The sequence below is a fragment of the Manis javanica genome, chromosome 6 (genome assembly GCF_040802235.1).
Source record: "Manis javanica isolate MJ-LG chromosome 6, MJ_LKY, whole genome shotgun sequence".
Lineage (NCBI taxonomy): Eukaryota > Metazoa > Chordata > Mammalia > Pholidota > Manidae > Manis > Manis javanica.
The window spans coordinates 35898412-35914473 of NC_133161.1; the positions used below are offsets into that span (position 1 = coordinate 35898412).

Sequence of the window (16062 nt, forward strand, 5' to 3'; positions counted from 1 at the left end):
GGTGGGCAGTCTGAGAGACTTCCTAAGAGTGAGAGGGCTGCTAAAGGGGCAATGATTGCACAGAGCTTGCAGCTCAGGAGAAAGGACAGGTGGACAAAATTGTCCAGGCGCACTTTGCCCAGGATGTTGGGAACTTTCAGTAGCTTCAGGGACTCCAACCCTCTGGCTGGCCATGCAGCTAGGAGGCCCCCCACCGTGATACACAGCCCGCTGAACCTTCCTATGAGCCGGCACCAGCTTGCAAACCAGCTGCCCCCACCACTGCACCACACCAGCCAGTGGGTAGCCCTGCCTACAGCAGCTACAAGTGAAAAGCATAGAGGCTTAACCCTGTGCAGTGGAGGCAGGCAGAGCAATGGGGAAGCAGGAAAGAGCTCTTTCCTCCCAACAGGCACCAGTGCTGCTCTAATGCAACCCCCACCATCACTCCAGGGTCTGAGCAGCTCCAGAGACTAGAACTTCTGGTCAATAGAGGGCGCCACCTACAAATATGAAATGTTAAAGGAAATTGGTTTAACCAAAAATCCCACAAACACTAGAAAGAGGGCCATGTGAAATTGAACTCATCAATCTTCCTGAAAAAGATTTCAAAATAAAAATCATAAACATGCCCATGTAGCCACAGAAAAACATTGAAGAACTCAGGGAGGAATTAAAAAATGAGATAGAAACGTTGAAGAATACAGTATCTGAAATGAAACATACAATGGAGAGATTTAAAAGCAGATGAGATGAAGCAGAGGAAACAGTAAATGAAATAGAAATTAGAGAACAGGAAATCAAAGAAGCTGAGGCATAAAGAGAAAGAAAAGGATCTCTAGGAATGAAAGAATATTGATAGAACTGTGTGACCAATCCAAATGGAACAATATTCGCATAATAGGGGTACCAGAAGAAGAAGAGAGAGAAAAAGGGATAGAAAGTATCTTTGAGGAGGTAATTACTGAGAACTTCCCCAGTCTGAGGAAGAAAACAGTCTCTCAGGCCATGGAGGTGCACAGATCTCCCACCACAAGGGACCCAAGGAAGACAACACCAAGACCTATAATAATTAAACTGGCAAAGATCAAGGATAATGATAGAACTATTAAAAGAAGCCAGAGAGAGAAAAAGATTACATACAAAGGAAAACTCATCAGGCTATCATCAGACTTCGCAGAAGAAACCTTACAGGCCAGAAGGGAGTTGCATGATATATTTAATGCAATGAAGTAGAAGGATCTAGAACCAAAAATACTCTACTGTCAAGATTATCATTTAAATTTGAAGAAGGGATTAAATAATTTCCAGATAAGCAAAAGCTGAGAGAATTTACCTCCCATAAACCATCTCTGCAGTCTATTTTGGAGAGACTGCTATAGATGGAAGTGTTCCTAAGGCTAAATAGCTTTAACCAGAGAAAATAAAAGCACAGCAAAGAAAGTAGAAAAATTAATTACTAAGCAAATGCAAAATCAAATCAACTGCCCCCAAAGTCAAGCAAGGGATACACAAAGAGTACAGAATATGATACCTAATTTATAAAGAATGGAGGAGGAAGAAAATGGAGGAAAAAAATAAAGAACCTTTAGATTGTGTTTGGAATACCATACTAAGTGAGTTAAGTCCAATTGTTAGATAGTAAGGAAGTTACCCTTGAACCTTTGGTAACAAATCTAAAGCCTGCAATAGCAATAAGTACATACCTATCTATAATTACCCTAAATGCAAATGGTCTGAAGGCATCAATCAAAAGACACAGAGTCACTGAATGGATAAAAAAACAAGACCCATCTATATTCTGCCTACAAGAGACTCACTTCAAACCCAAAGACATACACAGACTAAAAGTGAAGGGATGAAAAAAGGTATTTCATGCAACTAATAGGGAGAAAAAAGCAGGAGTTGCAGTACTTGTATCAGACAAAATAGACTTCAAAACAAAGTCACAAGAGACAAAGAAGGACATTACATAGTGATAAAGGGATCAATCCAACAAGAAGATATAACCATTATAAATATCTTTGTACCCAACACAGGACCACCTACATATGTGAAATAAATACTAACTGAATTAAAAGGGGAAATAAAATGCAATTCATTCATTCTAGGAGACTTCAACACACCACTCATTTAAAAGGACAGATCAACCAGACAGAAAATAAGTAAGGACACAGAGGCGCTGAACAACACATGAGAACAGATGAACCTAACAGAATTCTACAGAACTTTACACAGAAAAGCAGCAGGATACACATTCTTCTCAAGTACACATGGAACATTTTCAAGAATCATATAGTAGGGCACAAAAAGAGCCTCAGTAAATTCAAATAGACTGAAATTGTACCAACCTACTTCTCAGACCACAAAGGTATAAAACTACAGATAAAATTATGAAAAGAAAACAAAAAAGCCAACAAATACACAGAGGCTTAACAACATGTTCCTAAATAATCAATAGGCCAGTGACCAAACAAAAACAGAGATCAGAAATGCAGCAAAGACTGCACTGAGAGGAAAGTATATTGCAATACAGACTTATCTCAGGAAAGAAGAACAATCCCATCTGAACAGTCTAAACTCACAATTAATGAAACTAGAAAAAGAAGAACAAATGAGGCCCAAAGTCAGCAGAAAGAGGGATATAATAAAGATTACAGAAGAAATAAATAAAACTGAGAAGAACAAAATAGAAAGAATCAGTGAAAGTAGGAGCTGGTTCTTTGAGAAAATAAATAAGAGAGATAAATCCCTAGCCAGACTTACCAAGAAAAAAAGAGAGTCTATACACATAAATAGAATCAGAAATGAGAATGGAAAAATCATTATAGACACCACAGAAATAATAAAAATTATTAGAGAGCGCTATGAAAAATATATGCTAACAAACTGGATAACCAAGAAGAAATGCACAGCTTCCTAGAAAAATACAATCTTCTAAGGCTGACCCAGGAAGAAATAGAAAATCTGAAAATACCAATTACCAGCAACAAAATTGAATTGGTAATCAAAAAACTACCTAAGAACAAAACCCTGGACCAGATGGCTTCACCGCTGAATTTTATCAAACATTTAGTGAAGATGTAATATCCATCCTCCTTAAAGTTTTCCATAAAGTAGAAGAGGACGGCATACTTCCAAACTAATTCTATGAGGCAAGCATCACTCTAATACCAAAATGAGGCAAAGACACCACAAAAAAAGAAAATTATAGACCAATATCTCTGATGAACACAGATATAAAAATACTCAACAAAATATTGGCAAACAGAATTCAAAAATACATCAAAAAGAGCATCCATCATAATCAAGTAGGATTTATTCCAGGGATGCAAGGATGGTACAATGTCAGAAAATCCATCAATATCATCCACCACATCAACAAAAAGGACAAAAACACATGATCATCTACATAGATGCTGGAAAGCATTTGACAAAATTCAACATCCGTTCATGATAAAAAACTCTCAACAAAATGGGGATAGAGGGTAAATACCTCAACATAATGAAGGCCATATATGACAAACCCACAGCCAACATCATACTTAACAGCGAGAGGCTGAAAGCTTTTCCTTTAAGACTGAGAACAAGACAAGGATGTCCACTCTCCCCACTTTCATTAAACAGAGTTCTGGAGGTCCTAGCCATCAGACAACGAAATAAAAGGCATCTAGATTGGTAAGGAAGAAGTTAAACTATCACTGTTTGTAAATGACATCACATTATACATAAAAAGACCCTAAAGATTCCCCCCTAAAACTACTAGATCTAATATCTGAATTCAGCATTCTTGCAGGATACAAAATTAATACACAGAAATCTGTTGCATTCCTATACTACACTAATGATGAACTAGCAGAAAGAGAAATCAGAAAAACAATTCCATTCACAATTGCATCAAAAAGAATAAAATACCTAGGAATAAACCTAACGAAGGAAGAAAAGACCTATAAATGAAAACTACAAGACACTCATGAGAGAAATTAAAGAAAGTATCAATAAATGGAAATACATCCCATGCTCATGGATAGGAAGAATTAATATTGTCAAAATGGCCATCCTGCCTAAAGCAATTTACAGATTCAATGCAATCCCTATCAAAATACCAACAGCATTCTTCAACAAACTGGAACTACAAAAGACCCTGAATAACCAAAACAATCCTGAGAAAGAAGAATAAAGCTGGGGGAAATTATGCTTCCCAACTTTAAGCTCTACTACAAAGCCATAGTAATCAAGACACCTTGCTACTGGCACAAGAACAGACCCATAGACCAATGGAACAGAGTTGAGAGCCCAGATATAAACTGAAGCATATATGGTCAATTAATATATGAAAAAGGAGCCATTGATATCCAATGGGGAAATGACAGCCTCTTCAATAACTGGTGTTGGCAAAACTGGACAGCTACATGTAAAAGAATGAAACTGGATTATTACCTAACCCATACAGAAAAGTAAACTCAAAATGGATCAAAGGCCTGAATGTAAGTCATGAAACCATAAAACTCTTAGATGAAAACATAGGCAAAAATCTCTTAAGTAAAAACATAAGCAACTTTTTCATGAACGCATCTCCTTGAGAAAGGGAAACAAAAGCAAAAATGAATATATGGGACTACATCAAGCTAAAAAGCTTCTGTATAGCAAACAACACCATCAGTAGAACCAAAAGGCATCTTACAGTATGGGAGAATATACTGGTAAATGACATATCTGACCAGGGGTTAACTTCCAAAGTATATAAAGAATTCACAAGCCTCAACACCCATAAAGCAAATAACCCTATTAAAAAATGGGCAGAGGATATGAACAGATAATTCTTCAAAGAAGAAATTCAGATGGCCACTAGGCACATGAAAAGATGCTCCACATTGCTAATTATCAGGGAAATGCAAATTAAAACCACAATGAGATATCACTTCACAGCAGTTAGGATGGCCAACATCTAAAAGACTAGGAACAAGAAATGCTGAAAAGGATGCAGAGAAAGGGGAACCCTCCTACACTGGTGGTGGGAATGTAAATTAGTTTAACCATTGTAGGAAGCCATATGGAGGTTTCTCAAAAAACTAAAAATAGAAATACCATTTGACCCAGGAATTCCACCGGTAGGAATTTACCCAAAGAAAGCAAGATCTCAGATTCAAAGAGACATACGCACCCCTTTGTTTATTGCAGCACTGTTTACTATAGCCAAGATATCGAAGCAACGTAAGTGTCTATCAGTAGATGAATAAAGAAGATGTGGTAGATATACACAATGGAATACTATTCAGCCATAAGAAAGAAACAAATCCTACCATTTGCAACAACATGGATGGAGCTGGAAGGTATTATGCTCAATGAAATAAGTGAGGCAGAGAAGGACAAGTACCAAAAGATTTCCCACATTTGTGGAGTATAACAATGAAGCAAAACTGAAGGAACAAAACAGTAGCAGACTCACAGACTCCAAGAAGGGACTAGTAGGTACCAAAGGGGAGGGGTCGGATAAGGTATTTGGGGCAGGAGGGGGAAGGGGATTGAGGGATATTATAATTGGTACACATAGTGTGTGTATGTGGAGAGGGGGGACAAGGGGAAGACAGTGTGGCACAGAGAAGCCAAGAAGTGACTCTGTCTCATCTTAGTACACTGATCGACAGTGACTTCAATGGGGTATGGGTGGGACTTGATTATATGGGTGAATGTAGTAACCACAATGTTTTTCATGTGAAACCTTCATAAGAGTTTGTTTCAATGATACCTTAATACAAAAAGAAAAAGAAAAAAGAAACTGATTATGCTTCTGTGTATTCAAGAGTTGTTTCTGAGATTATCAACAAGAGAATAAATTTTCCCTAAAATTAGGCTGTGGAAATTCACTTTTTAACAAACATTATTTAAAAAACTTCATTGATGTGTATTTATATTAGTTTCAGATGTAAAACATAGTGATTCAACATTTATATACATTGTGAAATGCTGACTGTAAGTATAGTTACCATCTGTCAACAAAGGTATTATAATATTATTGACCATATTCCTTATGTTGTAATTTTCATCTCTACGACTTCCTAATTATTTTTATTGAAGTATCACTGATATACAATCTTATACTGGTTTCAAGTATACAACATAGTGGTTCAACAGTTATTCATATTATTAAATCATCACCCCCACTAACACAGTTACTATCTGTCAACATAGGAATATGTTACAGAATCACTGACTATATTCTCTATGCTGTACTATCATCCCCATGACCAACTTATAATTGAGAATTTTTGTGTCTTTTTATCCCCCTCATTCTCTCCATCCACCCACTCCAGGAAATAAATTTACTTTTAACCAGTCTAAAAGTGGCTAAGCACTTACTTGGGGTGCTTCAGAAGAGTGTAATATTGCAACACCTCTCTGGGCTGAGTCTCCAGAGTGAACTGCTGGGTTACTCCTACAACTAAGGAGAGAATTGTCAGATGCAGATACTAATCCCATGGCAAAATCTCACTAGAAGCCTCCTCTGCAGCAGCTAATCAAATAATAATGACTTTGTAGGAATAGTTACACAACAGCAACATGCAACTTCCCAGAAACTACTTATTAAACATGTAATTCATGATTATATGTACTTCATGATTTCTCAACTCAAATTAGTTTCGATAACAGGTTTTAATCAATGAAGTAGAACATTTGTCTAATACAGGGAGTAGATCTGTGAAAAGAAGTTAAATTGTGTGTGTATACATATATAAATATTACTATACAATTTGGCATTGTATTATCATCTGCATTAAAATGCCAAGGCAGACAGCCAAAAGCCTCAGGGGATGCTTCCTTTTGGCCTAAATAATAATGGGGAAATTTTAAAGAGCTCATTATATTGAATTACAATTAGTACTATCTAAGTATAAGATTATGATGTTATATATTTCATGCACTGTTCAAGCAACTGCTTTAATTATGATTTTGGTTATAGTTTCTGCAATAATAATAATATCACATGTAACTAGTGTATTATACCAACAGGCATAATAATGTTAAGAACCAAAGAACCAGAGTGTGAATCCTTAAAGAAAATTCACATATACCATAATCTAAGAACATTTTAGAAATATCACATCAATATATATTTGAATGGACTCACAATAACTGGCAAATACTAGCAAACAAACCAAAATCCCCCAACTTGATGAAACTAATAATATAATGTCAATTAGTAAAACACTTTGCAAGAAAGAATTGAAAAGATAAAATTCCAGGTATCAGGTTCTGGAACAAAATCATCTAAAGATGTTCTCTTTTCCAATTATTCACAGCTCATATTTATATTATGTTTACTAACCCAACTGGTATCTTTTTGTTCTTCTTTTTATTTATTTATTTATTTATTATTTTGTTATTAATCTACAATTACATGAAGAACATTATGTTTACTAGGCTCTCCCCTACCCCAAGTCCCCCCCACAAACCCCATTACAGTCACTGTCCATCAGCATAGCAAGATGTTGTAGAATCACTACTTGTCTTCTCTGTTGCAAAGCTCTCCCCTTACCCCACCCCCCACATTATGCATGCTAATTCTAATACCCCCTTTCTTCTTTGTTGCCCTTATCCCTCCCTGCCCTCCCATTCTCCCCAGTCTCTTTCACTTTGGTAACTGTTAGTCCATTCTTGGGTTCTGTGATTCTGCTACTGTTTTGTTCCTTCAGTTTTCCTTTTGTTCTTATAATCCACAGTTGAGTGAAATCATTTGGCATTTGTCTTTCTCTGCCTGGCTTATTTCACTGAGCATAATACCCTCTAGCTCTATCCATGTTGTTGTAAATGGTAGGATTTGTTTTATTCTAATGACTGAATAATATTCCATTGTGTACATGTACCACATCTTCTTTATCCATTCATCTACTGATGGATACTTAGGTTGCTTCCATTTCTTGGCTATTGTAAATAGTGCTGTGATAAACATAGAGGTGCATCTGTCTTTTTCAAACTGGAGTGCTGCATCCTTAGGGTAAATTCCTAGAAGTGGAATTCCTGGGTCAAATGGTAAGTCTATTCTGAGCATTTGGAGGAACCTCCATATTGCTTTCCACAATGGTTGAACTAATTTACATTCCCACCAGCAGTGTAGGAGGGTTCCCCTTTCTCCACAACCCTGCCAACATTTGTTGTTGTTTGTCTTTTGGATGGTAGCCATCCTTACTGGTGTGAGGTGATATCTCATTGTGGTTTTAATTTGCATTTCTCTGATAACTAGTGATGTGGAGCATCTTTTCATGTGTCTGTTGGCCATCTGAATTTCTTCTTTGGAGAACTGTCTGTTCAGCTCCTCTGCCCATTTTTTAATTGGATTATTTGCTTTTTCTTTGTTGAGGTGCGTGAGCTCTTTATATATTTTGGATGTCAAGCCTTTATCAGATCTGTCATTTACGAATATATTCTCCCATACTGTAGGGTACCTTTTTGTTCTATTGATGGTGTCCTTTGCTATACAGAAGCTTTTCAGCTTGATATAATCCCACTTGTTCATTTTTGCTTTTGTTTTCCTTGCCTGGGGAGATACATTCATGAAGAAGTCACTCATGTTTATGTCCAAGAGATTTCTGCCTATGGTTTTTTCTAAGAGGTCTATGGTTTCATGACTTACATTCAGGTCTTTGATCCATTTTGAATTTACTTTTGTGCATGGGGTTATACAGTGATCCAGTTTCATTCTCCTACATGTAGCTGTCCAGTTTTGCCAGCACCATCTGTTGAAGAGACTGTCATTTCCCCATTGTATGTCCATGGCTCCTTTATCGAATATTAATTGACCATATATGTTTGGATTAATGTCCGGAGTCTCTAATCTGTTCCACTGGTCTGTGGCTCTGTTCTTGTGCCAGTGCCAAATTGTCTTGATTACTATGGCTTTGTAGTAGAGCTCGAAGTTGGGGAGCGAGATGCCCGCCACTTTATTCTTCTTTCTCAGGATTGCTTTGGCTATTCGGGGTCTTTGGTGTTTCCATATGAATTTTTGAACAATTTGTTCCAGTTCATGGAAGAATGTTGTTGGTAATTTGATAGGAATTGCATCAAATCTGTATATTGCTTTGGTTAGGATGGCCATTTTGACAATATTAATTCTTCCTAGCCAAGAGCATGGGATGAGTTTCCATTTGTTAGTGTCCTCTTTAATTTCTCTTAAGAGTGTCTTATAGTTTTCAGGGTAAAGGTCTTTCACTTCTTTGGTTAGGTTTATTCCTATGTATTTTATTCTTTTTGATGCAATTGTGGATGGAATTGTTTTCCTGATTTCTCTTCCTATTGGCTCATTGTTAGTGTATAGGAAAGCCACAGATTTCTGTGTGTTAATTTTGTATCCTGAAACTTTACTGTATTCTGATATCAGTTCTAGTAGTTTTGGAGTGAAGTCTTTAGGGTTTTTTATGTACAATATCATGTCATCTGCAAATAGTGACAGCTTAACTTCTTCTTTACCAATCTGGATTCCTTGTATTTCTTTGTTTTTGTCTAATTGCTGTGGCTAGGACCTCCAGTACTATGTTAAATAGCAGAGGGGAAAGTGGGCATCCCTGTCTAGTTCCCAATCTCAGAGGAAAAGCTTTCAGCTTCTCGCTGTTCAGTATAATGTTGGCTGTGGGTTTATGATATATGGCCTTTATTATGTTGAGGTACTTGCCTTCTGTTCCCATTTTGCTGAGAGTTTTTATCATGAATGGATGTTGAATTTTGTCAAATGCTTTTTCACCATCTATGGAGATGATCATGTGGTTTTTGTCTTTCTTTTTGTTGATGTGGTGGATGATGTTGATGGATTTTTTAATGTTGTACCATCCTTGCATCCCTTGGATGAATCCCACTTGGTCATGGTGTATAATCCTTTTGATATACTTTTGAATTCGGTTTGCTAATATTTTATTAAGTATTTTTGCATCTACATTCATCAGGGATATTGGTCTGTAATTTTCTTTTTTGGTGGGGTCTTTTCCTGGTTTTGGTATTAGGGTGATGTTGGCTTCATAGAATGAGGTTGGGAGTATTTCCTCCTCTTCTATTTTTTGGAAAACTTTCAGGAGAATGGGTATTATATCTTCTCTGTATGTCTGATAAAATTCCGAGGTAAATCCATCTGGCCCAGGTGTTTTTTTCTTGGGTAGTTTTTTGATTACCGCTTCAATCTCTTTGCTGGTAATTGGTTTGTTTAGATTTTGTGTTTCTTCCTTGGTCAGTTTTGGAAGGTTGTATTTTTCTAGGAAGTTATCCATTTCTTCTAGGTTTTCCAGCTTCTTAGCATATAGGTTTTCATAGTAGTCTTTAATAATTCTTTGTATTTCTGTTGGGTCCGTCGTGATGTTTACTTTCTCATTTCTGATTCTGTTGATGTGTGTTGATTCTCTTTTTCTCTTAATAAGTCTGGCTAGAGGCTTATCTATTTTGTTTATTTTCTCAAAGAACCAGCTCTTGGTTTCATTGATTTTTGCTATTGTTTTATTCTTCTCAATTTTGTTTATTTCTTCTCTGATCTTTATTATGTCCCCCCTTCTGCTGACTTTAGGCCTCATTTGTTCTTCTTTTTCCAATTTCGATTATTGTGATATTAGACTATTCATTTGGGATTGTTCTTCCTTCTTTAAATATGCCTGGATTGCTATATACTTTCCTCTTAGGACTGCTTTCGCTGCGTCCCACAGAAGTTGGGGCTTTGTGTTGTTGTTGTCATTTATTTCCATATATTGCTGGGTCTCCATTTTAACTTGGTCGTTGATCTATTGACTATTTAGAAGTGTGTTGTTAAGCTTCCATGTGTTTGTGAGCCTTTTTGCTTTCTTGGTACAATTTATTTCTAGTTTTATACCTTTGTGGTCTGAAAAGTTGGTTGGTTGAATTTCAATCTTTTTGAATTTACTGAGGCTCTTTTTGTGGCCTAGTATGTGGTCTATTCTGGAGAATGTTCCATGTGCACTTGAGAAGAATATGTATCCTGTTGCTTTTGGGTGTAGAGTTCTATAGATGTCTATTAGGTCCATCTGTTCTAGTGTGTTGTTCAGTGCCTCTGTCTCCTTATTTTCTGTCTGGTGGATTTGTCATTTGTAGTGAATAGTGTGTTGAAGTCTCCTAAAATAAATGCATTGCATTCTATTTCCTCCTTTAGTTCTGTTAGTACTTGTTTTACATATGCTGGTGCTCCTGTGTTGGGTGCATATATATTTATAATGGTTATATCCTCTTTTTGGACTGACCCCTTTATCATTATGTAGTATCCTTCTTTATCTCTTGTTACTTTCTTTGTTTTGAAGTCTATTTTGCCTGATACTAGTACTACAACACCTGCTTCTTTCTCCCTGTTGTTTGCATGAACATCTTTTTCCATCCCTTCACTTTTAGTCTGTGCATGTCTTTGGGTTTGAGGTCAGTCTCTTGTAAGCAGCATATAGATGGGTCTTGTTTTTTCATCCATTCAGTGACTCTATGTCTTTTGATTGGTGCATTCAGTCCATTTACATTTAGGGTGATTATCGATAGGTATGTACTTATTGCCATTGCAGGCTTTAAATTCGTGGTTACCAAAGGTTCCAAGTTTCTTTCCTTACTATCTAAGAGTCTAACTTGACTCACTTAGTATGCTGTTATAAACACAATCTAAAGGTTCTTTTCTATTTCTCCTCCTTTTTCTTCCTGCTTCATTCTTTATATATTAGATATTAAATTCTGTACTTTTTGCCCATTCCTTGATTGACTTTAGGGATAGTCAATTTGATTTTGCACTTGCCTCGCAATCAACTGCTCCACCCTCCCTACTGTGATTTTACTACCTCTGGTGACAGCTCTCCAACCCTAGGAACACTTCCATCTATAGCAGTCCCTCCAAAATAGACTGCAGAGATGGTTTGTGGGAGGTAAACTCTCTCAGCTTTTGCTTATCTGGAAATTGTTTAATCCCTCCTTCAAATTTAAATGATAATCTTGCTGGATAAAGTAATATTGGTTCCAGGCCCTTCTGCTTCATGGCATTTAATACATCATGCCACTCCCTTCTGGCCTGTAAGGTTTCTGCTGAGAAGTCTGATGTTAGTCTGATGGGCTTTCCTTTGTATGTGATCTTATTTCTGCCTCTGGCTGCTTTTAACAGTCTGTCCTTATCCTTGATCTTTCCCATTTTAATTACTATGTGTCTTGCTGTTGTCTTCCTTGGGTACCTTGTGTAGGGGGATCTGTGGATCTCCATGGCCTGACAGACTATGTCCTTCCCCAGATTGGGGAAGTTTTCAGCAACTACATCCTCAAAGACACTTTCTATCCCTTTCTCTCTCTCTTCTTCTTCTGGTATCCCTCTAATGTGAATATTGTTCCGCTTGGATTGGTCACACAGTTCTCTCAATATTCTTTCATTTTTAGAGATCCTTTTTTTCTCTCTGTGCCTCAGCTTCTTTGTATTCCTCTTCTCTAGTTTCTATTTCATTTATTGTCTCCTCCACCGTATCCAACCTGCTTTTAATACCTTCCATCATGTTCTTTAATGATGGGATCTCTGACCTGAACTCATTCCTGAGTTCTTGGATGTCTTTCCGTACCTCCATTAGGATGTTGATGATTTTTTTTTTAACTCCCTTTCAGGAAGAGTCATGGGGTCCATATCATTTAAATCTTTCTCGGGAGTTGTATTAACAATTTTACTCTGGACAAGGTTCCTTTGGCATTTCATGTTTGTATATGGCGCCCTCTAGTGTCCAGAAGCTCTATTCTGGATCTGCTGAGCCCCTGAAGCAACGTCGGGGGTCACAAGGGAGCAGTACTGGTGCCTGGGGGTAGGAAAGAGCTGTTCTCCACCTCCTGGCTGCTGTGTCTGTCTCCACTGCCTGAGCCAGTGGGCCGGTCACACAGGTATAAGTTTTTATCCCAGAGCAGCCAGATATGGATCCCTGCTTTCCACAAGCAGATGGAATCCCAGTCTCCCCAGGAACTGTGCCTGGATTAACTTTCCAACCCAGTAGTCATGCGAGTCTCATGAAAGCACCATGAAATGCAGGTTTATGCTCCCAGAGCAGATCTCCAGAGCTAGGTATTCAGCAGTCCCAAGCCTTCCACTCCCTCCCTGCTCCATTTGTCTTCCTCCTGTTGGTGAGCTGGGGCGGGGGAGGGGCTTGGGTCCTGCGGAGCCACAGCTCTGTTACGTTACCCCGTTCACTGAGGTCTGCTCTTTTCTCCAGGTGTGTGCAGTCTGATGCCGTCCTCTTTCCTGTTGCTCTCTCAGGATTAGTTGAGCCAATTAAATTTTCTAATTGTATCCAGTTTTAGGAGGAAGCCTCTGTGTCTCCTCTCATGCCACCATCTTTTCCCAACTGGTATCTTTTTATTCATTTTCATTAATAACTGGAATATTAAAACTTTTTGCTCTTAGCCATAAACACAAATTGAGCAATATTAGTGAAATTTTAGCAGACTCAACCTGGGAATGTTTGCATCAGTGAAATGGCCCATTCTTTTTTTTTTAATCTATTTTTTATTGAAGTGTCATTGATATTAAATTTTACATTGGTTTCAACTGTACAACATACTGGTTCAACAGTTATACATATTAAACCCTCACCCCCACTAGTGCAGTTACTATCTGTCAACACAGAAAGATGTTACAGAACCACTGACAATATTCTCAATACCATACTACTATCTCTGTGACCAACTTACATTAAGCTTGAGAATTTTTGCAGGAAATGGCCTATTTTTGGCAAACATATACTAACAGGGCTTGTGTCAGGTGGCTATGTTTAGGAAGGACAAAAGTGTTCCAAAGGTCCTCTGCACAGCAGTAGCAACCTGTGTGTTGTGTACCAGAGGCCCTCAATCAATGAAGATGGAGAAAGAGTGGGGAATTTGCTTCTCTCTCTCTCTCTCTCTCTCTCTCTCTCTCTTTCTCCACAAGCCAGGTGGGGTTTTAAAATATATATACAAGGAAAGGAGCCATCCTTTTTGAGTCCATTACAGTCATCTAAATACACAGGTTAACCAATCTCAGAGCATGTTCCTCTTCCAAATCAAGAAACAGACCTCATAAAAACAATGCCATACATACCACGTCATGTCCAGACAGCTGACCAGTCACTGTGAGATGGTTTCTGGACTCCCTGAGAGAGGCCATGTCAGACATAACCAGCTCCTCAGGCCCTACTTGCAACTGTGTTTGGGACTGCTTGGCCTGCCACGCAGATGGGTGGGAGGCAGAGCACCTCCACACCACCTGCCTTTTCTGCCCAGAAGACCAGACCCACCATTTCTACACAGTGTGCAGAAGAGTCATTTAGGAAAATACCCTACCCTTTGGGCATAAAGAAGGAGTGGCTAGTCCCCGACTCACCGCATCCCTAAAATTAGAGTTCTCTTTTAAGGGATTAGGTGCTAAGAGGGCTCAATACTGATGAACTGTCTGAATTAAAGCCTCTTACAGTTAGAGAACTTGTGGGGAGCTCCAGCTGGTGAAATTTTGGTGCCCATCTATCAGTGATACCAGTATTAACATAGGGACTTGGTGCCTAGCCTGGGGCTAGATTTGGGCAGGTGGGACACAGGGGCTTCTGAAGTTCTCACGTAGCTTGACCAGTCTCTGGGGATGTGGCCCACTATGTTCCACCTTCCCCCTGACTCGGCATGACTGACCCTCATGGTCCCCCTTTTTAGGGCTTTCTCCATGTTCTACCTTCACCTTCCTGGCCAGGAGTAATCTTTGAACAACCAGGTATCTCAACAATCCATAATAACGATCTGCACAATCTGTAGTAACTATTAATGGAGATAATAAAAAGACCTTAAAGACCAAGTTATGATGAAAACATCTGAGCCAATCTGAAGACCCCATGATTCTAAAAGGTCAAAAAAATTCCTTACTAGAATATTTAATGTACATGTACTATTTATTTTAATGTAATGTGCACATATTGGGTCAAGATGCTGGGGATTCATCAGGGAGTAAGAGATGAAAATTTCATCTAGGAAGAAAAATAAAGTAGAGAAGAAGAGTGGACAGCAGGGATAGAGTGGGTTGCAGTGGCCATGAAGGTTTCTCAGTGGAAGTGCTATGTTTGAGCAAAAACTCGCAAGAGGTGAGTCACACTGCTGTACCCAAAAGAGTGTTCCAGGCAGAACAGACAGCAAGTGCAAAGTTCCCAGGTTAGAGCATGCTTGGCATGTGCAAGGGGCAGCAGGGAGGCCAATGTGCTGGGATCAGAAAAGCAAGAGAGAGAGGGCCACGGAGAGCAAGACAATGGGGTGAACTGGGGGTCAGGTCTTATAGGCTCTCATAGGACCTTGGAAGGAGCTGGATGGAATAGGAGTTGCTGGAGCATTTCCAGAGGAGAAGAGAAAAGGCCAGACTCCAGCCTGCTGAGTGCCTGGGTCTGTGACTGGTCACTCACAGCACTCTCATAATCAGCCTGATAGTGCCCACGGAGCACGCCATCAGAGCAGAAAGACAGAAGAAAGGGAAGTCAGGGAGTGTGAAGGGTAGTAGTGAGCACAAGTCGGGGGTGAATGGGTGGATGGGTCCGTGTTTGACGTCTGAAGGAGTTCAAGAGCCATCACTGACATGGAAGTGATATGGACACAGGTGTTGAAGAGCCAAACCCCTAATTTACCCTAACAGCCCTGGAGGGTTCTATAGAAAGTTAAAATATGACCAAAAGAGAGTTGTTTCCACTTTATCATATCATGAGATTACACAATCTTTGGGAACATTCTGCCAGACATGCCCCACCACTTGTATTATTTGTGCCCCATTCTGGTGTCTGCTTTTAATTAAATTTGTAAGCTGCTTCACATATAAGCATACACCAATTATTACTGTAGTTATTAAATATCCATTTTATAATCAGCCATTGGAAATATCCCCAACTAAGTACGTAAGAAAAGAAACCAAAAGAAATTCAAAGGTCCAGTGCTGGGCAAACACAGAGAATGGGAGGATTTCTGATAAGCAATACAGACAAACTGACCAAATGGCACTGTCCCCTGTCCCTGAGTTCAAGAAGTGGAGGATCAAGGACAAGATTATTGTTTTGTGTTGTATAGTTTCGAATTGTCACTTTATTTTTATGTTACTGATTG

General features: G+C 38.7%; 1 protein-coding gene across 1 annotated transcript in view; it reads right to left on the reverse strand.

The window, feature by feature from the left end:
- Positions 1–16062, reverse strand: part of LOC108388156 (uncharacterized) — a 34350-nt gene that overhangs the window by 627 nt on the left and 17661 nt on the right. The window contains exons 3-4 of the mRNA XM_073239993.1: positions 6340–6421; positions 422–482 (exon numbers count right to left, since the gene is read on the reverse strand). Of these exons, the coding sequence (XP_073096094.1) occupies positions 422–482; positions 6340–6421 (143 nt within the window). The remainder of the gene's footprint in view (positions 1–421; positions 483–6339; positions 6422–16062) is intronic.